The following is a 27515-nucleotide window of genomic DNA, read 5'->3' as shown; positions in this document are numbered from 1 at the left end:
TCCTGAGTCTCTGTATCTTTCTTGTTTTTGACAAAAACTACACCACAGTATGTTAAGTCTCGCTCAGCTGAAAAGTCACATCAAGTTGTTTGAAGAGATAAGAATCCATATTATTAATTTCTGTATTGACACATGATATTTAACATATAACATAGAGGCTGTGAGATATACACACTACTGATATACTGTACAGAGAGATATTGTATATAATGGTAATGAAATTGGAATTATTTAAACAAGTCATATGTTTTAATGGTTTAGACACATATACTGTAACTATTATCTTGAAAAAAAAAAAAAAAACGAATGCAGCTTTTGCGCATTATAACCACACACATGAAAACATTAGGGATGCACCAATCCGTTATTAATATCAGTATTGCTTGATACCAACTACAAGAGTTTATGATAGCAGTATCAAAAATGTGCTTCGTTACCGCACTCATGTGTCTGTACAGATAACGCAGCAGACAGACACTTTGATAGTTGGGGTGCCGTTTGTGTTCCACTAACACAACATGTACAAATGCTTTTGTTAAGTGAAGGTATTTCTTAACAATTATCTGCTTTATTACGATAAATCACCTTCAAAGTAACTAGTAACACAAATACTTTTTCCCTGATGAGTGAATATGTTTAAAATACTTTATCTTATAGTGCTTGAAACGTTCTGTCACATGAGTCGTACATTGCAGCGTTTATATCATCACAAGGGACTGAAGAATTTGGTTGCATGTGTAGACTTTCAGTTTTCATTCAAGGAAAACTTAGGAAAACTATTGCATTCCTAATTTTTTAGGAATTAAACTGTTCATTTTCATAGGCTCAACATTTTTTGGACAAACTAAAATAAATATAGAGTATAAATCCTCCTTTTTTTCTGCAGCTGTCCTAAGTTGCTGATTGTTTATTGTTATTGTTTTGAGTCATTATCCATATGCATGAGAAAACACTGTCCTATCAGTTTTGCAGCATTTTACCAAATCTGAGCAGAAACTGAAGCTCTTTAGTATTCATCCTGCTACTTCTTTCAGCAGTCACATCATCAATAAACACCAGAGACCCAGCTCCAGTACACGTCTCATCCATAACGCTGCCACCAGTCTATCTGACACATGATGGGACACCTTTTGCATCATAGGCTGTTCCTTTAATTGTGTTCTGTGTCCTTCAAGGCTTGCTTTTAAAAATTCCTTGCTTTCAAAAATGTACCAAATTGTTGATTTGTCCTTGCCAAAAGTTTCTGCTACCTCTCCGATAGGTCTGTGTTTGCTTTATTTTTTCTTTTATTCAACCTCCTTTACTTGACTGCGTATTGAAAATTCTTGTAGATGGCTACTAATGACAACTATTTTTGTCGAACCCCTTTCAATCAAAGATGAAAGTCTACATCTTGAATACTTCATTTAAATTAGATTGTGTTTGGCACACAACATGTGTTTGGTACGAAGGCATGAAGACAAAAATTGTCTTGTTTTTGCAATTAACAGCTTCACAAAATGAGCATGGAAAAAATTAAAAGAAAGCCACGTAAAAGAATGTGAAAGCTGTAAAAAGGTCTTATCTTTACATAGTTTAGGGAAAAAAAGTCACGTTTTCATGCTGCATCTGACAGCTGGTGTGGGTTTAAACAATAGTTACATTAGAGACTGACAGACATCATTAAAACCTTTGCTATGAATTGGTCTTAACTCTTCTGATTTGTTACAGATAAAATAGTTAAGTCTTTTTTGTTTAGTTTGTTTAGTATTTGGGTAAAAAATTCAATTTCAATTGCATGAATGAAGAAACAGGGGTTCCTATTAAAGTGGCCACTGAGTGTAGCTGTTCAGCTGTACGTATCTTCATTTAAAGGGACCCAAAACACTCCTATTACATTCAATAAGTATTATTTTTTTTTACAAATTGTGTGCTAAACAAAATGTTTCCCTGTTTCTATTCGCAATTTTGCATGTGTTATTTGCTTTGGGTGTTTCGCCCTTCTTTTTATTTTCTTTCTATGTCTTTTTTTTACTCTGGCAACAAAATTTGCATTTGTGTTCCAGTGCTTCAATCATGTTTTGAAACTAGGCTAAATTCTGGACTTAGGCTTTTCTTTCACACACTGGCAACTAGTTTAAAAAAAACCCTCCATGACCATTTAATGTTAGCCAACTTTATCAACTATAGAGAGCGCTGAAAAGGGCAGTCTGGGAGAGGACAATCTGGGCTCTGTTTAATATGTCTTCACTTGACATCTGTGAATATAAACTGGGTTTGTGCTTATGGTGTGCATTCAGTCCAAGGAGAATGACCTGTAGTAACCTTTTGCCTGACGTGAGGCAACTCATCTTGGCTTGGAAGTAATCACATAATCTTCCTGGTGTTATTATATGGGAGGGTGATTCAATTGATTTGGCTAGTGTGGGTCAGGCTTTAGATTTTTCTGAATGAAAAAAAATTGATATTAACCAACAAACAAAAACAATGGATAACAGAATCAATTTTTGAAACAAATACTGTTTGTCTTAGAAACTTTTTTTTTAAAGTAAATTATTTCTGCAACTGAGACCTTCTATAAGTAAAGATGCATAAATTTTTTACATGCAATAAATCGAAAAAGCTTTGTATGACATAATCGCACATAATTTAAAATGCTCTTAAAAAAGTCAGTGTTTTGATGTAATGAAGGAAATGACTGACATTGGGTTAGAAACTGTCCAACATCTAAAATCAAAAATCTAAGATCATAGTGTAGAAAAATCACTTAAACGCTTGGTGACTAAACAGCTGTGAGTCATGTTGTTTAAGGAGTCCATATTCCCAAACAATGGGCGTGTCAGGGTAAGAAGGGAAGCACATTGAGCGATGCTCCCATCATGCATAGTGTCCACTGTACAAGCCTCTGGAGACAGTGTTATGATCTGGGGTTGATCAGTTACTCAGGTCTAGACTCAGTAACGTTATGGGGCAATAAAATGAAGTCAGCTGACCACCTGAATGTACTGAATCACCAGGTTATCTGGGGTCCATCAAGGTTTTCTTGCCTGATGGTACGGCCATATTCCAGGACTCAGAGTGTGAAATAGTGGCTCTGTGAGCATGAGGAAACATTTTCACACATGAACTGGAACCTATATTGTCCGGACCATGTTGAAAAATTTTGGGATGTGCTTGGGGTGCAATTCAATAAAATATTAGTGAAAAAAAAAAAATAATAATTTATATATATATATATATATATATATATATATATATATATATATATATATGTTTTTTATTAATATTTTATTGAATTGCACCCCAAGCACATCCCAAAATTTTTCAACATGGTCCGGACAATCACCTTATATTGTCTGCATATATATATATATATGCAGACAATATAAGAAAAGTAATTTTCTGGGTGTCTGTACGTGCTTTGTTGAATTTTATAATTTGATACCAATCATTAAAGAATAAAAATATATTTGAAATACATTGAACATGTATTGCATTACCCTTACATAAAAAATCCAAAATATTACTTTGACTTTTGGATAATGTAAGGGAAATGAGTGGAGAAAAACAGTTCAGTGAAATAAATAGTTTTCCTATTAAGGTTTTAATATTTTTATTTCTACATTCTTAGTAAGAGAAGACATCTTTACAGATAAATACCGATCCAGAATTTGTCCAAAATTGTGTAATATCAGATCTAAATAGTAATCCAAGTGTTTAGCTGTTTTCTTTTTTCTAAAACCTGTTACTCCATGCACTATGGAATGTACCTCTATGTAATGTGCCATTATCTCACAGCAGGCTGCTAATTCAGTCACAAAAGCACTGTAATTGGACTGGAAGCTAATCGGCACGGTTTTCTGCTTTCGGATCGAATGTAGGTCGGCAGCCATGGCATAGTAGCTTAATACCCATAATTATGCACTTTAAATGATCCATCTGTTACTCTTAATATGGACTTTTCAGTAGGATTAGCTAGAACATGATTGGTTACAACACAATGGCATGCTTTTGAAGCTCCGCCGAACGAGCGCTCATTTCATCTTTATTATTTGGATTGCTTATAGTCGGCTGATGTGAGCTGAATGTCTGTCAGCTGGGCCACAAATACTGTGCATTTCTCTCCTCATGGCAATGCTCAGTATAAAGTGCTTAACCCTATTTTCTTAAAATTCATTCATGCTTTAGTGATAGTACACCATGTTGCAGAAGAAGAAACCTTCGATTTTTATAGTGGACGTATATAAAAGGGATTTATTTCTGGTATTTATGGTAATATCTGGAGTCATCTAAATGAGGATGTGTTCCATTTTGAGTCCGGTTCCTGCCAAAGGTTTTTCTTTATGTCATCTCAGGAAGTTTTCCATTGCCACCAGCTTTCTCATAAGAAACATATTGACCAAGTTATTTTATTATTATCTTTTTTAATCCAGAAATTTCCTTTTTGGAAAGACATTGTGACTTTACAAATAAAAGTGAATAGTGCTAAAGTGTTCATGATAATATTATGTGCTGAATATCACAAGTATATCATAAAACCAACTATTACCAAACATCTAACAAAGTTTCTCAACTGCTTTAAGCTTTTGTTGAGGTTATTAGAAATTCTTTGTGATCTGTCTTTTTTTTTCCCTTTTTCTCTTTGCATCCCGCTGCTCTAACTTTAAGCCGATTTCGCCTCCTCTGCATGGACCGAGAGTAGTCCGTTCTCCTGCAGCCAATGATCTTCGCGCGTGAGCATGACATCACTGTCAGATGATGCTCTCGCCAAGTGGCATGAAAGAAACGAGGCCCTTTTATTCTTCCTGAAAAGAATAGAGTCAGTGGAGGTCTGGGAAAGCCTAGAGCTACTCCGTGTTCGCCATGGGAACTACTAACAGGGAAGGAAAACTATTTGGGGCTGACAATGGACAGATTGTAGTCGGTCTGTCGTTCCAGCACCAGAATGTGTCTCTGCAATGGGAAAGGCTTTAGTGTAGTGGCACTTATTATTACACCCAAGCCTGCAGTGATTGATGATGCTAATAATGAGGTTAGAGATGAAGATTTTGTAGCACAGTGTTATTAAAATTGACTGTCAATGATAAAACCATGGATTATTACAAACAAACAAACAAACAAACAAACAAACAAACAAATAAACAAATAAACAAACAAAACCATTTGCAGAAAGGCCTAAACCTGATGCAGTTTAATACAAAAAAAAAAAAATCCACACTGGATACTTCTTTACTCTTTAATCATATTTTTGATTCTTTTTTTATATGTAGAAATGTTTAAATTGAATTACCTTGCATGCAGCAGTTGCACAAGCTGGTGTAATTTAATCTATGTGTAATTCTATGTATAATTATTAGCTTCTTTATCAAAAATACCTCCTGGAATATGATTGTCAAAGGTTTTTTTTTTTTTCCTAATAGTGAAGCCTAAGGGGTGAAATTGTTAAGTTTTGGTGTGTCTATCAATTATAGCCTCAAATATCTGTTTTTAGTCAAGAGGAATGGAACCTGATATGCTTTGCTGCTATTGTGCGTCGATCCTGAGATGCCTTTCTGCTCACCACGGATGTAGAAAGCGGTTTCTGTTCCCTTCGGGTCACTGTGAACCTGGCTGGTCATTTTTCAGTGTTTCTGTCTGAAATACTCAAACCATCATCAACAGTCACATCATGGTGAAAGTTATAGTCTGTAGTTATAGTCACTTCATTTGGACCAAAAGACACATTTGTGAAAACAAAATGGTGGAGAAGGATGCAAGAGAGAAAGTGTTTGAGTTCAGGGGTTTTATGACGAGAAACATGGCATTTTACACGCTTAAATAAAAGTTAGATGTGAAGGTATCACTGATGCCGGAGCTTTTTACTAAGATGTGTGAAAGTGCTTAGCATGCTAATCTTTTGCCTTATTGGACTTCCTGATATGCATTCACTGGATTAAATACATCTGTAAACAGTTGTTTTTTCATGTTTTCTATATTTATTTTTAAAAAACACATAATCAGTGCATCAAAACAATATTCATTTCATCTTTTATTTTATTTACAATTGTAAATAAATTTTTATTATTGCTAATTCAGAAAACACAGCTTTTGTGAGCATGGTATATAAGTGCTATGAAATGTCGCCACCTGCTGGTAAAACAGGTTTGTTACAAGTTAGTTTCTCTACAAGTCTTGACGAAGAAGATTTGACTTGAACACCCTTAAATATTTTATATTTTATATAATATCTTTCTAAGCTCTTGTAAAATATTTGTAAAAGTTGTATATAGCAAGTAAGTATTATTGTAAATAATAATGATATATTTGTTATTCAGTTGGTTTACATTAAGTTTTATAGTAAAATTATGACAGTATCATTTATTGCAGACTGATTTGCCTAATTGCACAGCTTTAACTTGTTATATTTTATTGTTACCATTTACATAATATTATAAAGTGATAACAACTACATATCTTTATCTTTCCCTATTTTTTCTTTTCTTTCCTTTATTTATAAACTAGTGATAAATTATGACCCTAATGGCTTTGACCTTTTCTTCTCATATGTATTTATTTATTTAAATTTGATTCTGTTCATTTATTTTCCAACATGTTGGTGTTATAACTTTCACTTGGATGTTAAACGTAAATAAAGACAGCGGGGTTGTGCCACATTAAAATTAAGATACAATATTATTGTAACATAATATGAAATATTATATATAATCTTAGCAACTATAGCAAGATGCTGTAAAATGTTTTATTTATTTATTTTAACTTATTTGAATATATATATTTGCAGACACTATAAATAAGGAGTAAGTCAATTTTCTGGGTGTCTTTGTGCTTTGTTAAATTTTATAATATGATATGAATCATTAAAGAATAAAAATATATTTGAAATACACTGAACATGTATTGCATTACCCTTACATAAAAAATCCAGATATAAAATTAAGCATACTTCTATACTGTAAACATGACTGAATGTGGATTTTAAAATGTATTGTTTTGCATTTATAGAAATCAGGACTCGGATATATACAGTATCAGAGAATTCATGAATATTTATTGACAGTGGATGTTGAGCAAAAACTGTAAATTTATCCCCCTTTGGAGGTCCCTGGATGCCATTTTGACAACCACTGGGCACAAGAAAAATCCAAAAGCAGAATAAGAGGAAACTGCCATACTAGTTCATTTCATTAGTGAGGAATTTAGATCAGTACTAACCTGCAGTTTTATACAAAGCAGAAAACACACCTCATGCATTTCTCGTGAGAATTTAAACAATAAAGAATAGAAATGCAGAAGCCACTTGTAACATGGCAAACAGTATTGGTAGAGAATTTGAACAATTTAAACCAAGCTGGTGATGAACACCACGCCGTAATCATGCAACGTACAGTATATCCTCTCTATACAACACATTATGGCCCTTCTTAGACTTAAATGTTCCATAAAACAACCTCCAGCTAAAACAGGCATAAGGTTGTATATATCAAAATTGTTTCATATAACAGAAAGTTATATTTTATTTATTCGTTAGTTTATTTGACAGGGACATTGTACATTAATTCAAATATCTGTAAATATAACAGAATTAGCCAGATGGCTATTTTTCAATAGTTCCCCAAACCTCCAAACTGGGGTAAAGTTTCTCAAAACATGGCTCACTTTACACCAGTTTCTGTTTATGAAGTTATTAAAAACTATGCACCAAAAATATTCACCATTTTACAACTCATTATCTGTTACACTATGATATGTGTTTCTCATGTTTTAAATCAAGATAAAATGTCTTAAGAAACCTAAGGCTATATTCATCTAAAATGCTTTCATCTAAATCAAACACTCTGTACATTAACTTAGATAACATAATAAAAATTAACTGTATTTTAAAATACAGTTATACCAAGATATATCTTTTAAAAAATATATAGATATATCTTCCCTTTTTATTTCCGTTGTTGTCATTGTTTCCCAAAAAGTTATAATTCGTTATTAACATCTTTTGTTGTTCAATAACATCCCAAAATCATAATCAGTCATTATCGACATGATATACTCTTTATATACTTTTACAGACGTATCATATTTTGCAAAAAACATTACTCTCAACAGTCCATATCTCTAGGGTAAAATCTGTGAGTTGTAATGATGTACGCATACGAGATGTTAAAAATAGTCTGTGATTGTTTAAAAAAACTAAACAAAATTGTGTCTTTGTTTAAAATTAGACCATATTTACAACACACTGACTCGTTTTAGGCTTAACACATGACGTCTTCTTTAGTTTCCGGTCAAATAATGATCTAAATATTGGTTATCAACACCAATATTTATTGACAGAAAAATATATGTGGAAAATTGGCCCAAAATGCTAAAAATAATCCATGCAGTGAAGTCAGTAAGGATTGTTTTTTGGTCAGTTAAAGTGTCGTAGGTCGTTCTTTTGTGCAAAATGATACAAATCCAAAAGGACAGCTTAGAATCAAGGCTTATACCTGTAAGTTTTAAACTCTGTGCACAAGACGATATTAGCCTTTACCATGTTTTAACCAGAAAGCCAACAGTAGAGGCTGGAGGTGGTGATGTTCTATACACCACAGTGCTGTCAAGTTCTCACTTCTGATTGGTCAGAAGGTGTTGATGAATTTTCCATGGTAGCAGTTCAGACTGTAATTCTAACTGCAAGCCAGGTTCACATCAACACACCTCATTCTGATGCGTTTTTATTCCTACGGTGACAAATCAGAGGTAAAATTGCATCTTAACCTTGTGGTTTTCCACCACAGGAAAGTCCGAAAGGTGGAAGGACTTTTTTATTTTAATTATAGCTGCTGCTGTATAATATAAATAATAACAAGACCTAATGTTTCATGGTCATTTCAGAAGGTTAAATGTAACTGCAAATTAAAAAAATATTTAAATGCAAAAAAAGTTCTTGATAACATTGTCATATGAAATTAATACAACTCTCAGGGGCATGCTGTTGTATGAAAGTAATCAAATTCATGATAATAAGGGCTGCAACACCCTATCTTTTTTTTTTTTTGTAACAGTACACTTTGTCCTATTTTATTCGTTAAAACCAATGTCATGATGTGCAATTCTTTATCAGCGTTCATACTTCCAACATATACTATTTTAATATTTATGTAAACACTATTTGCCATATTTTTGCTGTTTTGTCAATCAATCAATAAATAATCATGGCACTGGATGATCTTAAGAATTCATTATCTTTCCCTAAAAGATGAAGGAAAAAAAAAAATTTCAAGGTCCCATAATCGCACATCTGTATATAGAGTTGTACATTTGTCAGTAGGGGGATGAGGTTAGTGCTTGTAGCTTTGATGACATAAACAGCATAAAATTCAGCTACAAAGACTAGATTCAGAAGTTAAACACAAATAACTTTACAGAAAATCCTGTATAATCACTGAAACTGTTGTCACTCTTGTGAATAGTTCAGTGTATATGTACAGTACTGAAAAGTATCGAATCGAACACAGAATGAGAATTATGTCCAACAAACTTTACAGTCGATATATCTATCCTTAAGATCCTCAGTAGCTGCTTTAACATTTATTGCTGTAAAGTTTTTGTTACATCATCAAAGGAAATACATTTCATCCATCATTATGATTGAACATAGTGGAATGCTCTGAATCAGCACTCGATCAAAATGAGGCATGAGTACCAATGTACCTATCGTAGATATGTTGTTAAAACCTCGTCTGCAAAGTTTTCAGTGAGCAGACGGGTGCTTTTTCTGTCACAGTCGTCTGTCAGAGCTTTCATGGACACACAGTTCTGAAATTCCTTTTAAGACTTACATTCACTGAAAAAAAACACGAAACAGGAAGCACAACGCTGTTCAGCTGTTCAGGCTTTATGCAGTTAACTGATACAACTTAACTTATCTATTGCAACATAACGATATCTTATAACAAACACATATTAAATGGAATTGCCTGTAGTGTCCTGTTTTTGAAAGCTCATCCAGCTCAATAAACAGTAATTGTCCTCGACCTTCTCAATTTTGAGACATTGAGGACCAACCATGTATCAGTAACCTTTGAAGGTTGTGTGTCACAGATGTTCACATCCGACTCCAAGTTGTTGCAGGTGACCCTCATAAGATAGGTGGTGAGAAGGGGAAGAATGGATACTGGATGTCATATTCATCCACGTAGAAACACTGGAAGTAGGGGACTTCTTCTGAAGGAGGAGAAAACATTGAGGTTTTTTTTGGGGGGGGGAGAATGTTTCTTTCTAGTTAAAGAAATTATTGAGCAGGTAATTTCCATATGTAAAAGTTTGCAAAATGTTTAGCAAGCCTCATGAGTGAAAAAAATCATAATTTTAGGAACTTTACCAGGAGATAATAAGAGACTATGGCAATATCCCCTCCTTATTCAGTTCCAGACATATCATTTGAAATTAAATACATGCTTAAGATTGTACGTAAAATTGTACAAAGAAACTGATATTTATGGAGATATATCTAATGGAGTTACTGCAAAACAGAGATCGATCGTTACCTGGGCAATCATCCCGCCCAGTGTTTAATTTCGTAGACTACAGTACTTGCATTATACAAGGAAGCAAACTTAGCCACTAGCTAGCAATGCTATGAAAGAGTCTAACAATGCTACCTGCAACTTGTTTACTTCATGTAAAATCTTGTCACTTTTAATCTGTACTAGACTTGGACATTCATGTTATCAGTGTCAACTTTAACTGTGTCAAAAATGACAATATATTGCAGGTAGCATTGTTAGCCTTTTTCATTACTTTGGTAGCTTAGCTAGCCAGTGGCTAAGCAATTAAACACTGGGTGGGATCATTGCCCAGGTAACGATCAGTCTCTGTTTCGCAGTAACCAATCCGTGCTTTTATAGTGACTTGCCTTTCATTTCTGTAACCCTGGACTGTCTGCACTGGTGGAATTGTTTTTTATACCCGTCCTTCCCACATGGGGATTATGGTATGGTAGACATCATAAATGCTTATGTTTAGATTGTAAAAATCAATATAGTTTTGTGTGGATCGTCAACTGAAGAGTAATCAGTCTCTATTTAAAATGTAGTAAGAAGAGGTAAAAGTATTGCATATGAAAAATACTCAAGCACACATGAACAAAAAAACACCTAAATTCAGCTCTGAACACTTCCAAATCCTTGTCTCGGTAGCAACGCTGAGGATTAGTGTCTATTCATTATGTCCTAAACACTTGAATGTGTAGACTCAAACTACGCCTCTTGAAATGTGCTTTATTGAATGTTAAAAGTTTAAGGTAAATAAAGTTCTTCTTAGCGTCCAAATAATTGTTGGTATTACCCTCAAATACTTGTGTAAAGCCTGTGGTTTCTCTGTGTCGCCTGTAAACCCCGGTGGCACACGGGAAACCCAAAACCTGGGTGGATTTAATGTTAATGTGTTTAAAGTTATGGCTGATCGGTGCAAGGACTTTGTTACTTATCAGCATTAATTCTATTATAAACTCATTATAAAATTCTAGACTGTATTGATATGATTTAAAACGCAACAGCTATTAGGACTGGTAAAGTTTGGACTGCAAGTGTGACTAGACCATTGGATAATGGCATTAATAAATAAATAAATAAGTAAATAAATAAATAAATAAATTTTTACCCTCTTCTGCTGGTTCAGGAGCCTTGGTCACCTCAGGCTCATCTATATTTATGAATGGAACAAATTAGTAATTAATAACCATAATAAAACAGAATTGAATTAAATTTTACTCAATAACTAAACCTTAATATGATTTACCTTTTGTTTCCTTCTCCTTAGGTAATGTCACCTCAGTGGGTTTTTCTACAATAAAAAAGACAAGTTCTATTAACCATCTATTATTATTATTATTATTATTATTATTATTATTGAACCTGTATGTTGCCACTGAAATAAAATAAAGACAAAAACACTGTACCTTTTTCTGGAAGCTTCTCCACTGGGATGATTTTCTCTTTTGGAATTTCTTTTATAAGGAAAAAGATTGGAATGAATATTAATTCTTATACACCCTAAATCAAAAATAGGATGCAGGTAGGATAACCCGAATTAGGAAGAAAGTTAAATTTAAATATTTTTTTTAACATGACCGATTTTTGCTTCAGAAATACTGGATAAAGTTGTACCTTTTCTTTTATGTTCAAGTCTGACCCTTTCTTTTGGAGCTTGTTCTTCTAAAGCAAAAAGGGGTTAGTGGCAAAGAAGAGTTTTGATTTGAGAGAAAAATTGTGATTATTTATTAATATTTAGTTTTAAAACTATTCATTCTTTGGTCACTACAAACTCCCACAAGGAAGACAAAAGGAAATCATTATATTTATTTACTTGTGGTTTTCCACATTATTTTGTTTATTTGCCAGATTTGCACAGTTAGAAACTGTTGCAGCTGTAACAATAAGACTTTGGGATACTCCAGCATCTGGTGCATCAGCATTTGTGGGCTCGATTATGGTCTCAAAACAGCCAGAATGAACAAACTTTGTTTAGCAAGACTATATTTTACAGTTGTTTTGAAATTTAAGTTAAATTCAATGTGAGAAATTGGCAAGAAATTAAAAATATATTATAAAGGTACGTAGTACTCCCTTCCCAGATCTTCTCGTTGCCATTATTGAAGTATTTTTATATGATGCTTTTATATTTATTGCACACATACTCACTCACTCACTCCTTGTCTATATCGCTCCATCCTATATTATCTTTATTACTTAAATCTAAAAGTGTGTGGCTTCTTCTAATTAATAAAATTACGCTTTAATGATTACTGTATTCATAAACTGAATCCGAACTATTAACTTTTCCAATTTAAAACTGCTACCTTTCTTTCCAAATGCTGGTCTTGTGATGTTCCTGAGCACCCGCTCTGTATGGAGAGAAACTAAAATCAGTTTTATTATCTAAACTTCATCAGAATGTCTAATTGTATTTCCTTTTTTTTGTACCTTTCTTCACAGTGGCTGCTTTAGTGATGTTTTTTAGAGCCTCACGTCCTGTAAAAAGGCCAAACAATTCACAAACATCAGTTGATAAAGTTAAAAGACATTGAATACAGGGTTGTATTTTGATTGTGTTTTTAAGATCAGAGATATTACTTTTAACCACAGTCGATATTTTAAGCTTCTCTTTCATGGGTCCAGGTCCTGTCAGGAAAACACAGATTAGTTATAGTAGAGAATGCACAGGTCTTAGCTGCATGGAAGATTCTCTCTATTTTTAAAGAGAAAGATGTACTTAAAGTAAGATGTACTCTCACTAGCCACTTCATTAGGTACACCTGTTCAACTGTTTGTTAATGCAAATATCTAATCAGCCAATCACATGGCAGTGACTTAATGCATTTAGGCATGTAGACATGGTCGAGACAATGTGGTAAAGTTCAAACTGAGCATCAGAATGGGGAAGAAAGAGCAGCAGGTCTTTTTGGCTAAATGCCTTGTTGATTTTAGAGGTCAGAGGAAATCGGCCAGACAGGTTCAAACTGATAGAAAGGCAACATTAAGCCAAAATTTTGTTACAACCAAGGTATGCTGAAGAGCATCTCTGAGCCCACAAGACATCAAACCTTGAAGCAGATCTGCTACAGCAGCAAAAGACCACACGAGGTGCTGCTACTGTCAGCCAAGAACAAGAAACTGACTCTACTGTTTACATGGACTCACTAAAATTAGACAATAGAAGATTAGAAAACATTGCGTGGTTTCATGAGTCTCGATTTCTTCTGCAACATTCAGATGGTCGGGTCAGAATTTAGCATAAACCACATAAAAGCATGGATCAAACCTACCTTGTATGAGCGGTTTAGGCTGGTGGTGTAATAGTGTGGGGGATATTTTCTTGACACTAAGGACCCTTTAGTACCAATTGAGCATGGTTTAAATACCTGAGTATTGTTGCTGACCGTGTCCATCCCTTTATGACCACAGGATAGCGCACCATGTCACAAAGCTAAAATCATCGCAAACTGGTTTCTTGAACATGACTGAGAGGTCACTGTACTCAAGCAGGGTGTACCTAATTAAGTGGCAGGTGAAAGTACATTAACATGTAGATGTATTATTACATAATTATTAGGACAATTGGCGTGATTTTATGTTACAATTCACTACTCTTTTACATTTTTAGTTCATACTTCAGTAATTGATAAATAAGGAATTTTAAATGAAATACAATGACACACTGTAAAGTAATCTTATCCATTTATAGTAACACTAATGCAAAACCTCATGAAACAACTTTTTACTCTTTTAACAAAGTAATGATAAACATATCCATAAATTGATTTTTAAAAAAATCGTCCTTTTTTAAAAGAATGATATGTAATAATTGGTAAATTGAAATGCTTTAAAGGATTTAAAATCTATAGTATGTGTCCTTTGTTTAATAAATGAATGAATAAATGAATGAATGAATTAATACATTTTTACTTCTCTATCTCAAGTGTGTCAGTGTTTGCAATACAAACCTTTCTTTATCACTGCAGGTTTAGCTTTCTCCTTGAATGTACCTGTTGTCACGAAAATAACAGCATTTAAAGAATGAATTGTGTCATATAACAAAAAGAAAAAAAAAAAATTTTTATTTTTATTTTTTTTAATGATCACAGCGAGAGTAACAGGTTTGGATAGTGTTCATTAAAGTGGCTTAAAACAATGTTTAAAATGAAAACTTTTTAATTCTGTCAAAGGATCAGGAAGGTGTCAACCAATCAGTTTCAGAAAATGTACAATTAATACTTTTTAACTACACTGTACTGCACACTATTAGTCATAGCACAAAACTAACCTGTGCGACTTAAAACCTGACTTGATATGACGTGTCACATAAGAAATATTATTGCCTAAATATACTGTACTGTATGTGAGAATGTTTTTTTTGTAAATATTTAAACAAACAAAGACCTTTAAGTGTTCGATTGTCCATCTTTAATTGATCGATTTGGCTTTGAGTGACCTCCAGATCAGTTCTTATTTCACCGATGTCTTTCCTCAGCAAATCCAGAATGGACAGTTTTTGGTTGATGGCTTTTAGGAGCTCCACTTCCATGGCGATATCTGTGTGCATAAACAAGATATTTTAAGAAATTCAATCATAGATTTAAATAAAAATTTACTTACATGTCCAAACTCCAATCTGACTATACCCCAATACTCCATATTGTATGCATTTACAGTAGTATCAGTTAGTTTCAACCAAACAATTTCATTAGATAAGAAGCTTTCTATGAGTGCTGATATAAAGTGTAACAGCACTGGAATGTTTAACTCTATGTATTTTGCCTCTTTACAGGCATTCTAATCAGAGGTATCTTGTCCATTCAGTTTGAGGAGGCATGGACTCCCTTAAACATTTTAGAAAGGTGCTTTTTGGTATATTCCTATTCTAGGTCTGAATGGTGCACATGGACACCTCTCTCTGTTTAGGGTATTAGATTCATTCGAACTGGAGAGGTCTGTGTAGTGTGGGCTAGTAGAGTGCGCACCAGCGTTGCTGTGGGAGCCAAGCAGAAATATTACTAACTGATACACGACTATGCTGCTGTTGCCCGCAGTGTGGGGCATGAATAACCAATATCAGCTGACAACATAATAACTATATGACGTTAATAAATTTGTATATTACTAATAACTTCATAATTTCTCAGAAGAACTTATAAGTGATTAACATCAGTTTGAATAGTAACTTTACTATTAACCTTTACTATTATGATTATAAAAGTTATTTTATTTGTAAAATTTGTAAAAAAAAAAAGAAAAAAAAGAAAAGGAAAAAAGAAAAAAATTTTTAGATGACACTGCAATGGAATTGTGCCGCTCAAAAAAAAAAAAAAAAAAAACATGACATCTTTTGTTCTAAAAATCATTAATTACACTAACTGTCGCTCGCCAGCCCCATGTTGGTGTTGCAATACAATTGGTTGAATACGCAAACAAACAAAATCTGTTGGTATTAAATGGTATTTGTAGAACTGTTGTATAAAAGCAATACACACTCAAGGTTGTGCTGTAATGAATATCAGTACATTTGTAATATCTTCAACCCACAACCGCATCACAGCCGTGTTGATATTCAGTACAACAGCATGATCTTGAGTGTAATGATGCAAGTGCTGTATTTATTTAAATATTTTCTACAAATTACAAGAACAGTCCTTGGCACAATCTTAGAGGATTAAATAAATTAATCAATAAATGACGCTCATAAAGTTAAAACCACACAAGTGTACCTTTGGAACTGGGATACACCACCGGGATCTGTTTTTCTTTAGTGATTTCCGGCTCTGTCAGATAGGAAAGAATAAGTCTTAAACTTGACCTGCTGTTTTCTGTTAATAATAAAACAGCAATAATTATAATTGAAAGTTGAAGTTCTAAAAGACACCATAGAAGCTACTTTTGCTTTTCTATCACAAATAAAAAATATATAATTTTTTTCTTAGAAAAAGATAAGGCGTTAAACACAGTCAGTGTATGGCTGGCTGGATTATTGTGTTTGAGTGTAAATACCTCTCTTGGAAGGAATTGGTTTCACCTTTTCTTTTGCAGCTTCAACTGCTATATGAAAAAACAAGATGTTAAAAGCTAACACTGAACTTTAAATTATGACTAGCCACTGCCCAGAATTACACAGCCCTCTAGTGGCCCTGTTTGTACCGGTACACTATTTTTGAGATCGAATTTTAAGCATAGAAATCAGTTCTCTTTTCCTTGCAAACTTAATTAGCAGGGGAAAAAACATAAGTATTCAACATTTAAGGAATAAAAATAAAAATGATTTTTAGTAGGAGTCCATTTAAGGTTTAGAGGTTGACTGGTAATCTCAGTAAATGCCAACCTGGCAAATGAACGGTCAATGTAACAAAGCAGCTTTACAGAATAAAATGTGGAAATAAGTTAGAAAAAATAACATAACTATCAGTTAAAGAACTACATGTTTAAGGAATAAAACAAAATGACTTGTTATAGGATTTTTTCATGAATTAAAAAATAATTAAATCCATGCAGTCTAAGATAAATAAAACACTTCCGAAACATGTTTTAAATTTAAATAAATAAACTCTTGAGCGGGTATAAAATTAAGTCTGCTTAACATTGTCTGCATAACTTATCATTGATTATTTTCCTATGACAGTGCATCCCTGAAATGTTTCATGCCATACATAAAGATTTTTAAAACTTCGCCTAAGAAGTGAAAGAGAAGAAATAGACAAAATATTCTGAAATTTCATTTATTTCCTCCTTTGCTTCAATTTCCCAATTTTTTTCTTAATTATTTAAGTCTAAATACTTTGTTCATATAAATGCAGGGTTTTTGTTATAAACTCATAAATACCTTTCTTTACGGCATCTAATTTAGCTTTCTTTTTGGCTACTACATCCTTTGAAGAACCATTAAAAGAATTATTTAATAAAATTACATTTAAAACACTTGTTACACTTGTTGGTAAAACTGCATGTTTTGCATGTCTTACATTTCTAACATTTATTTTTAACATCCTAACTACTGTATTAATTAATGAAGAATGTTGAAAAATAATCTGTAGTGCTATTAAATTAGACAGTATATCAAAGTTTAAGTTTACCACACTCGCAAAATCCCAAATACTTTACCTTTTTTATGAACAGGTTCAGGTTTTGCCTTTTCCTTTGTTACTGTAAAAGATTGCAAATTTAACATTTAAGACTTTTTTTTTATGAAAGTGAATCTTTAAGATATATGAACCAGACATAAGCAAAGTGTGTGCCAGTTTAAACATTAAACCTGTCCCAGTTATCCTGTTATCCTACTAATGTAAAGTTTTTCCCTCTCCTTTTTTAAAACTCCTTCATGTCATCACTTTTTAGCACCATTTAGTCAATCTACAGAGTTAATACTGATATTATGCATGTAAAGGTCCAGACACCCGTAGACACACCTCAAGCAATTGTACTGGAATTGTGCAAATCAATTTAAGAAGCAAAGAACAGTCTAATCTTTTCTGATGTTTTGATGTATCCATAATATTTTATTTCTTTTTGTGCTGTAAGTAAAATGTGCCACAATGTAAATTCGTGCTAATAGTCTATGGGTAATGGCTTTTTTGGTGTATGGTCATACCTTTCTTTGCTGTGATTGGTATAGGCTTTTTGGCAACTTCAGGCTCTGATAAATAAATAAATAAATAAATGCTGTTATCCTTTGCATCAAATTACATTTTAAATGCTACTGAAACCAAAAGGAAAATATCTTGCCAACAACAATAAATACATTCACAAAATCAACAGTAACTTTGTTTTTTTAATTAAAAATATATTTCTATTAATAAAAAATATGTTATCAAATTAATTTAATGTGTACAGTTACCCATTTAAATTTCTAGCCAGTCTATATTTTCAATACTACATATTAAAATATGTTTCCCTTAATAATTTTTTTTTTAAATCTTTGATTTCATTGTATACTCAAACTTTTTAGTGGTTCCAGTTTAGGCTTTTCTTTAAAAATTCCAAAAATCCTCTGAAAGGTTACAATAGTAATATTTAATTAAGTCTTTAAAGAACGTAACTTTGGTGTCAAGGTTTCTGAAAAATGACTGCAATCAAGAAGGGAAGAATATAAAGCGTGTATTCATTGACAAAAAATTTAAATGTGATGTTTCAATGATACCTTTCTTTAATGGAATCTTCTCCTTGGCCACTTCAGGCTCTGCAACATTAAAAGAACATATTTTCCAATGAGTAACTCAATACAAAGCATAAGGAGCCTAAACATTTGCTTTAAACTCAAACCAGCCAAGGACCCAAGGATCTACTCTTTTAGAACAGTATGCCGCTTTTCTGGGTTCTGGGGCTAAAGGCATATAACAGTGTTTGGAAATTGCTTTAAAAAACACCTGGTTGGGTTCTATACATGAAAAGTTTCGCTGAGACTCATCCTATTCAGCCTAAAAATGGACAGTAGAGGAAATAGAACAATATTATTTAGGTATGAAAATAAAATCCATTGAAGATTACTTGCTTTATGTAAAATAATATACACTACATGGCCAAAAATGTGTACGCCTGACCAAAAACACTGATGTAACAAATTGTTGCCACGAAGTAGGAAGCACAGAATTGTACAGGAAGTTTTTGTATGCTGGAGATTTACAGATTCTCTACACTGGTACTTGGAGGGAAAGAACTGTCCCAGCATGATAATACCAATATGAATAAAGTGAGCACCTTTTGCAGCATTTTTTGCAGTGTGGCCTGCATGGACCCCACTAAAACTAAAATGCTGACTGTGACCTAGTGTAAAATAAATCTGGAACCAGAAGTTTAAAAAGCAGATATGGGCGTCAGAGCCAGGAGTCACTGTATCAGCCTAAAACCTATTATATGTTCTAGCACCTACCACAATGTGACTGCTCCGACTGTTTAATTAAACAAACCCCCCAAATGGGTTATAATCAAACAAGATATCCAAAGACTCACACACAAATAATTGACCTAGCGTTACTGTTAGCAATTTTACTTTATATGTAAACCAAAAAATAAGTATGCAAGGAATATGAAATATGGAAAATTCTGGGGTTTTCCAAAGGTCTGGGGTGAATAATTATGGGCTAAAATTATTCTGGATCAGTGTCTGCCTGAATTTGTTTTTGTTTACTAGTTATAACTGGTAAAATAATTGTTATTTAACATTAATTTATTTGAACATTAATTTAAAAACACAATGAAACAATAACAACAACAACAAAAAATACAAACCTTTCCTAAGAGAAGGTATGCGTTTTGCCTTCTCCTTTGGAGCAGGTTCAGGTTTTGCCTTCACTTTTGAAACAGGTACTGGTTTTGCCTTTTCTTTGGGAACAGGTTCTGGTTTTACCTTTTCTTTAGGAAGAGGTTCTGCCTTCTTTTTGGGAACAGGTTCTGGTTTTACCTTTTCTTTAAGAAGAGGTTCTGGTTTTTCCTTCTCTTTTGAAACAGGTACTGGTTTTGCCTTCTCTTTGGGAACAGGCTCAGGTTTTACCTTCTCTTTTGAAAGTACTGGTTTAGCCTTCTCTTTGAGAACAGGTTCTGGTTTTGCCTTTTCTTTTGGAACAGGTACTGGTTTTGCCTTCTCTTTGAGAACAGGTTCTGGTTTTGCCTTTTCTTTTGGAACAGGTACTGGTTTTGCCTTCTCTTTGAAAACAGGTTCTGGTTTTGCCTTCTTTTTAGGAACAGGTACTGGTTTTGCCTTCTCTTTGAAAACAGGTTCTGGTTTTGCCTTCTTTTTAGGAACAGGTTCTGGGGTTGCCTTCTCTTTGAAAACAGGTTCTGGTTTTGCCTTCTTTTTAGGAACAGGTTCTGGGGTTGCCTTCTCTTTTGGAACAGCCTCAGGCTTCGCCTTCTCTTTTAAAAGTACTGGTTTAGCCTTCTCTTTGGGAACATGTGCTGGTTTTGCCTCCTCTTTGGGAACAGGTTCTGGTGTTGCCCTTTCTTTTGGAGCAGGCACAGGTTTAACCTTCTCTTTTGGAACAGGTACTGGTTTTGCCTTCTCTTTGGGAATAGGTTCGGGTTTTACCTTCTCTTTTGGAGCAGGCTCAGGTTTTGCCTTCTCTTTTAGAACAGGTTCTGCTTTTGGAACAGGTTCAGGTTTTGCCTTTTCTTTGAGAACAGGTTCTGGTTTTGCCTTCTCTTTTGGAACAGGTTCAGGCTTTGCCTTCTCTTTTTGAGCAGGCATAGATTTTACCTTCTGTTTTGGAGCAGGCACAGGTTTTGCCTTCTCTTTTGGAACAGGTTCTGGTTTTGCCTTCTCTTTGGGAACAGTTTCTGGTTTTGCCTTCTCTTTTGGAAGAGGTTCTGCTTTTGCCTTCTCTTTTGGAACAGGTTCTGCTTTTGCCCTTTCTTTAGGAACAGGTTCTTGTTTTACCTTCTCTTTTGGAGCAGGCTCAAATTTTGCCCTCTCTTTTGGAACAGGTTCTGGTTTTACCTTCTCTTTTGGAACAGGCTCAGGTTTTGCCTTTTCTTTTGGAACAGGTTCTTGTTTTGACTTTTCTTTGGGAATAGGTTCTGGTTTTACCGTCTCTTTTTGAGCAAGCTTGGGTTTTGCCTTCTCTTTTGGAACAGGTTCAGGTTTTACCTTCTCTTTTGGAACAGGCACAGGTTTTGCCTTCTCTTTTGGAGCAGGTTCTGGTTTTGCCTTCTCTTTTGGAACAGGCTCAGGTTTTACCTTCTCTTTTGAAAGTACTGGTTTAGCCTTCTCTTTGAGAACAGATTCTGGTTTTGCCTTTTCTTTTGGAACAGGTACTGGTTTTGCCTTCTCTTTGAAAACAGGTTCTGGTTTTGCCTTCTTTTTAGGAACAGGTTCTGGGGTTGCCTTCTCTTTGAAAACAGGTTCTGGTTTTGCCTTCTTTTTAGGAACAGGTTCTGGGGTTGCCTTCTCTTTGGGAACAGGTTCAGGTTTTGCCTTCTCTTTTGGAACAGCCTCAGGCTTTGCCCTCTCTTTTGGAACAGGTTCTGGTATTGCCTTCTCTTTGGGAACAGATTCTAGTTTTGCCTTCTCTTTTGGAACAAGCTCTGGTTTTGCCTTCTCTTTTGGAGCAGGTTTTGGTTTTGCCTTCTCTTTTGGAAGAGGTTCTGCTTTTGCCTTCTCTTTGGAAACAGGTACTGGTTTTACCTTCTCTTTTGGAACAGGCTTAGGTTTTGCCTTCTCTTTTGGAGCACGTTCTGGTTTTGCCTTCTCTTTTGAAGCAGGTTCTGGTTTTGCCTTCTCTTTTGTAACAGGTTCTGCTTTTGTCTTCTCTTTTGGAACAGGTATTGGTTTTACCTTCTCTTTTGGAACAGGCACAGGTTTTGCCTTCTCTTTTGGAGCAGGCTCAGGTTTTACCTTCTCTTTTAAAACAGGTACTGGTTTTGCCTCATCTTTGTAAACAGGTTCTGGTTTTAACGTCTTTTTTGGAGCAGGTTCTGGTTTTGCCTTCTCTTTTGGAACAAGTTGTGGTTTTACCTTGTCTTTTGAAGCAGGCTCAGGTTTAGCCTTTTCTTTGAGAACAGGTTCTGGTTTTGTCCTCTCTTTTGAAAGAGGTTCTGCTTTTGTCTTCTCTTTGGAACCAGGTTTTGGCTTTGCCTTCTCTTTTGGAACAGGCTCGGGTTTTACCTTCCCTTTTGGAGCAGGTTCTGGTTTTGCCTTCTCTTTTGGAACAGGCTCAGGTTTTGCCTTCTCTTTTGAAACAGGTTCTGGTTTTACCCTCTCAATTGGAGCAGTCTCAGACTTAGCCTTCTCTTTGGGAAGAGATTCTGGTTTTGCCTTCTCTTTGGAAACAGGTTCTGGTTTTGCCTTCTCTTTTGGAACAGGCTCAGGTTTTACCTTCTCTTTAAGAGGAAGTTCTGGTTTAGCCTTTTCTATTGTAACATGTTCAGGTTTAACCTTCTCCTTGGAAACAAGTTCTGGCTTTGCCTTCTCTTTAGGAACAGGTTGTGGTTTTACCTTCTCTTTTGAAGCAGGCTCAGGTTTAGCCTTTTCTTTGAGAACAGGTTCTGGTTTTGTCTTCTCTTTTGGAACAGGCTCAGGTTTTACCTTCTTTTTTGGAGCAGGTTCTGGTTTTGTCTTCTCTTTTGGGAGAGGTTCTGCTTTTGCCTTCTCTTTGGGAACAGGTTCTGGCTTTGCCTTCTCTTTTGGAACAGGCTCAGGTTTTACCTTCTCTTTTGCAGCAGCCTCAGGTTTAGCCTTCTCTTTTGGAGCAGGAGCAGGTTTTGCCTTCTCTTCGAGAACAGGTTCTGGTTTTGCCTTCTCTTTTGGAGCAGGTTCAGTTTTAACCTTCTCTTTGGAAACAGGTTCTGGCTTTGCCTTCTCCTTTGGAACAAGTTGTGGTTTTACCTTCTCCTTTGAAGCAGGCTCAAGTTTTACCTTCTCTTTTAGAGCAGGAGCAGGTTTTGCCATCTCTTTTGGAACAGGTTGGGGTTTTACCTCCTCTTTTGGAACAGGTTGGGGTTTTACCTCCTCTTTTGGAACAGGCGCAGGTTTTGCCTTCTCTTTGGGAACAGGTTCAGGTTTTACCTTCTCTTTTGGAGCAAGCTCAGGTTTCGCCTTTTCTTTTGGAGCAGGCTCAGGTTTACCCTTCTCTTTTGAAACAGGTTCTGGTTTTACCTTCTCTTTTGGAACAGGTTCTGTTTTTGCCTTCTCTTTTGGAGCAGGCTCAGGTTTAGCCTTGTCTTTGGGAACAGATTCTGGTTTTGTCTTCCCTTTTGGAAGAGGTTCTGCTTTTGCCTTTTCTTCGGTAACAGGTTCTGGTTTTACCTTAGGAGCAGGCTCAGGTTTTGCCCTCTCTTTTGGAACAGGTTCTAGTGTTGCCTTCTCTTTGGGAACAGGTTCAGGTTTTACCTTCTCTTTTGGAGCAGGCTCAGGTTCAACCTTGTCTTTGGGAACAGATTCTGGTTTTGTCTTCCCTTTTGGAAGAGGTTCTGCTTTTGCCTTTTCTTCGGGAACAGGTTCTGTTTTTACCTTAGCAGTTGGCTCAGGTTTTGCCTTTTCTTTTGGCGCAGGCTCAGGTTTAGCTTTCTCTTTTGAAACAGGTTCTGGTTTTGCCTTCTCTTTGGGAATAGGTTCTGGTTTTGCCTCCTCTTTTGGAGCAGACTCAGGTTTCGCCTTCTCTTTCGGAGCAGGCTCAAGTTTAGCTTTCTCTTTTGAAACAGGTTCTGGTTTTGCCTTCTCTTTGGAAACAGGTTCTGGTTTTGCCTCCTCTTTTGGAGCAGGCTCAGGTTTAGCCTTGTCTTTGGGAACAGATTCTGGTTTTGTCTTCCCTTTTGGAAGAGGTTCTGCTTTTGCCTTTTCTTCGGGAACAGGTTCTGTTTTTACCTTAGCAGCAGGCTCAGGTTTTGCCTTTTCTTTTGGTGCAGGCTCAGATTTAGCTTTCTCTTTTGAAACAGGTTCTGGTTTTGCCTTCTCTTTGGGAATAGGTTCTGGTTTTTCCTCCTCTTTTGGAGCAGGCTCAGGTTTCGCCTTCTCTTTCGGAGCAGGCTCAAGTTTAGCTTTCTCTTTTGAAACAGGTTCTGGTTTTGCCTTCTGTTTTGAAACAGGTTCTGGTTTTGCCTTCTCTTTTGGAACAGGCTCAGGTTTAGCCTTGTCTTTGGGAACAGATTCTGGTTTTGTCTTCCCTTTTGGAAGAGGTTCTGCTTTTGCCTTTTCTTCGGGAATAGGTTTTGTTTTTACCTTAGCAGCAGGCTCAGGTGTTGCCTTTTCTTTTGGCGCAGGCTCAGGTGTTGCCTTCTCTTTTGGAACAGGTTCTGGTGTTGCCTTCTCTTTGGGAACAGGTTCTGGTTTTGCCCCCTCTTTTGGAGCAGGCTCAGGTTTTGCCTTCTCTTTTGGAGCAGGCTCAAGTTTAGCTTTCTCTTTTGAAACAGGTTCTGGTTTTGCCTTCTGTTTTGAAACAGGTTCTGGTTTTGCCTCGTCCTTTGAAGCCGGCTCAGGTTTAGCCTTGTCTTCGGGAACATATTCTGGTTTTGCCTTTCCTTTTGAAAGAGGTTCTACTTTTGCCTTTTCTTGGGAAACAGGTTCTGGTTTTACCTTAGGAGCAGGCTCAAGTTTTGGCTTCTCTTTTCGAACAGGTTCTGGTGTTGCCTTCTTTCTTGGAACAGGTTCTGGTGTTGCCTTCTTTTTTGGGGAATGCTCAGTTATTACCTTCTCTCTGGGAACAGATTCTGGTTTTGCCTTCTCTTTGGGAACAGATTCTGGTTTTAGCTTCTCTTTGGGAACAAGTTCTGGTTTTGCCTTTTCTTTAAGAACAGGCCCAGGTTTTGCTTTTTCTTTTTGAACAGGTTCTGGTTTTGCCTTTTCTTTTAAAACAGGTTCTGGTTTTGCCTTTTCTTTTAAAACAGGTTCTGGTTTTGCCTTCTCTTTTGGAGCAGGTTCTGGTTTTGCCTTCTCTTTGGGAACAGGTTCTGGTTTTGCCTTCTCTTTGGGAACAGGTTCTGGCCTTGCTCTCTCTTTTGCAGCAGGCTCAAGTTTTGCCTTCTCTTTGAAAACAGGTTCTGGTTTTGCTTTTTCTTTTAAAACAGGTTCTGGTTTTGCCTTCTCTTTGGGAACAGGTTTTGGTTTTGCCTTCTCTTTAAGAACAGGTTCTGGCTTTGCCTTGTCTTTGGGAACGTATTCTGGTTTTGCCTTCTCTTTTGGAGCCAGTTCAGGTTTTTTCCCTTCTTTTCGAGTAGGTTTAGGTTTTGCTTTTTCTTTTGGCAAAGACTCTGGCTTTACCTTTTCCTTTGGAACAGGTTCAAGCTTGGCCCTTTCTTTTGGGATAGTTTCAGGTTTTAACTTATCTTTTGGACCAGGTTGAGTTTTTGCCTTCTGTAGTGAAGCAGGTTCAGGTTTTGCCTTCTCTTGTGGAGCAGGTTTAGGTTTTGCCTTCTCTTTTGGTGCAATTTCTGCCTCAGCCTTCTCCTTTTGGACAGTTTCAAGTTTTGTCTCTTTTTTCAGAGAAGGCTCTTGTTTTACCTTTTCTTTTGGAACAGGTTTAGGTTTTTCCTTTTCTTGTGGAGTAGGTTCGTGTTTTTGAGCAATTTCTGCCTTGACCTTTTCTTTTGGAACAGGTTCAAGTTTGGCACTTTCTTTTGGAGAAGCTTCAGGTTTTACCTCCTTTTTTGGAGATTGTTCTGGTATTACTTTCTCTTTTGGGAAAGGTTTAGGTTTATCTTTCTCTTTTAGAATTGTTTCAGGTTCTACTTTCTTTACTGGAGCAGGTTCAGGTTTTGACTCTTTTAAAACAGTTTTTGGCTTGGCCTTCTCTTTTGGAACAGCTTCAGGTTTTCCCTCCTCTTTTGGAGTAGGTTCTAGTTTTGCCTTCACTTTTGGAGCAGCTTCATGTTCTGAAAAATAGTTGTGCCATTCTGTCATTCCACTTTGTATGTTTACTTGTTTGACCCACAAACTTAAAATTCTACTTGGCTAATTAAATACACAAGAATAAACGAGTTTGCTTGTTTGTTGGATTGACTAACTTGACTAGACAGAGGTTACATTATATTCACTGCATCGTAGTTCTCCCATAAAATGATAAGTTTTTGTTTTTGAGGCTCTATGTTACTGTCAGTAGCAAATGAGTTCAAACCTGACTACAGTAACACTGATTAACTGTTCTTGTTTGGCCTTTAAGCAAGGAAGATAATAATTACTAGATATAATTCCTGGAGAAATTGTGAGGGTTAGGATTAGGCTTGGATGCTATGGTAGCTCTGCACATGTATAGCTTTCATAGAAAGAAACAACCAGATGATATTGCAGTTTAACTTTTCCATTGAATCATATGGAAGTCCATGGGCCAGAATGGGCCAAAAATTCTTACTTTGGGGACCGCATGTTATTCTGAGAGAAAATTGGTTTTGTGTCAGTTCCCAAACAATAACCCTCAAGCAGTCTGACTAATCATCTTTATTTTTTAAATACATCACTCAGGGGGGTTGTTCCAAATAGTTTTCAGGACTCAGACACAGTCTCAGTGTTTAAGTTGATTTATTTAATCGAGCATTTTTATAGATAGATTTGCTTTAGGAAAAGGAGCAGATCTGGGGGACTCATGGATGTAGAGTATTAGGTGAATTGGTATGTTTAGATGCTGTCCTCCCCACTCTCATTGATTACTCAGGTTTGTTGACTGTTTGCTTTCATTTTGATTCATACACATTCACATTCCATTCAAACTTAAATATTTATTTTGATTGTGTAAAGCTGCTTTGCGACAATGACAATTGTTAAAAGCGTATACAAATAAAATTTAACTGAATTGAATTGTGGGGATGTGAGTGAGTAAGAATTGGCATTAGATGGACTAAGGTAGTTTTTTGCCTTCTCACTGTCTCTGCACTCCATAACCATTTTCAAGGTAGTGTGTTTGGTTAATTATTTTTGATCATTCTAATTCTTTCCAATAAGGGACAGATTTTTGGGGTGTTCCACATGTCTCAACGGGCTAAAAATATGATCAAGGGGTTTGGCTCAGGTCCCAAACAAATTCTCATAACTCAAACATTTGTTGCATTTGTTCCCCAGGCAATTTTAAAAGCGCTCTGGAGACCTGGGTCTCGATTTCGATAAAATATGTATGTGTGTGGGGGAGATATAACTGTCCATTTAAACGTTTGATTCAAATTCGCTTCCTGGGAAGGAGGTGCTTCATGTTCCAGTCCCTCTGTCTTAATTGGAATTTTTTTTTTAGGTATTAAAAGTGCGATTAAAGGGGCTTTTAGCCCCTACTAATAATGATAACCCAAGTTTTTTCCCCCTAGTAATTTTTCTGTCAATACCTCTCTCCGATACTGGAGGTATTATTTCTGTTTTTATTTTTAGCACCTTTAGCTTATACATTTGGCAGACGTTCTCATCCAGAATGACTTATGAAAGTACTTGCCATTGGATAAATCATTACACTGGTTACTAGATTATTAACTAAGTTCCATCAGTCAAACACTGTTGGTAAAGGGTGTTATTTTGGGGGAGATTAACCCAAATAGAGCAGATTTGATCTCTTCCTTAACCTCAGTTGCGGTAATTAAATTTGCATAGATTATTCAGTTGCAGAT

At 35.5% G+C, this 27515-nt stretch overlaps 1 protein-coding gene across 1 annotated transcript in view; it reads right to left on the bottom strand.

Annotated features, from left to right (window-relative positions):
- Positions 1-7007: 7007 nt before the first annotated feature.
- Positions 7008-27515, bottom strand: part of si:ch211-266g18.10 (titin) — a 39226-nt gene continuing 18718 nt past the window's right edge. Inside the window, exons 14-29 of the mRNA XM_053509201.1 lie at positions 19734-25805; positions 18646-18684; positions 18097-18141; positions 17610-17651; positions 16506-16553; positions 16226-16279; positions 14901-15053; positions 14465-14506; positions 13095-13142; positions 12945-12992; positions 12821-12865; positions 12129-12176; positions 11921-11968; positions 11761-11805; positions 11623-11664; positions 7008-10185 (exon numbers count right to left, since the gene is read on the bottom strand). Of these exons, the coding sequence (XP_053365176.1) occupies positions 10100-10185; positions 11623-11664; positions 11761-11805; positions 11921-11968; positions 12129-12176; positions 12821-12865; positions 12945-12992; positions 13095-13142; positions 14465-14506; positions 14901-15053; positions 16226-16279; positions 16506-16553; positions 17610-17651; positions 18097-18141; positions 18646-18684; positions 19734-25805 (6905 nt within the window). The 3' untranslated portion in view covers positions 7008-10099. The remainder of the gene's footprint in view (positions 10186-11622; positions 11665-11760; positions 11806-11920; positions 11969-12128; positions 12177-12820; positions 12866-12944; positions 12993-13094; positions 13143-14464; positions 14507-14900; positions 15054-16225; positions 16280-16505; positions 16554-17609; positions 17652-18096; positions 18142-18645; positions 18685-19733; positions 25806-27515) is intronic.

This window comes from Clarias gariepinus, chromosome 13 (genome assembly GCF_024256425.1).
Source record: "Clarias gariepinus isolate MV-2021 ecotype Netherlands chromosome 13, CGAR_prim_01v2, whole genome shotgun sequence".
Lineage (NCBI taxonomy): Eukaryota > Metazoa > Chordata > Actinopteri > Siluriformes > Clariidae > Clarias > Clarias gariepinus.
The sequence above is the reverse complement of the archived record's forward strand: the minus strand, read 5'-3'. Positions and strand labels throughout refer to the sequence as shown.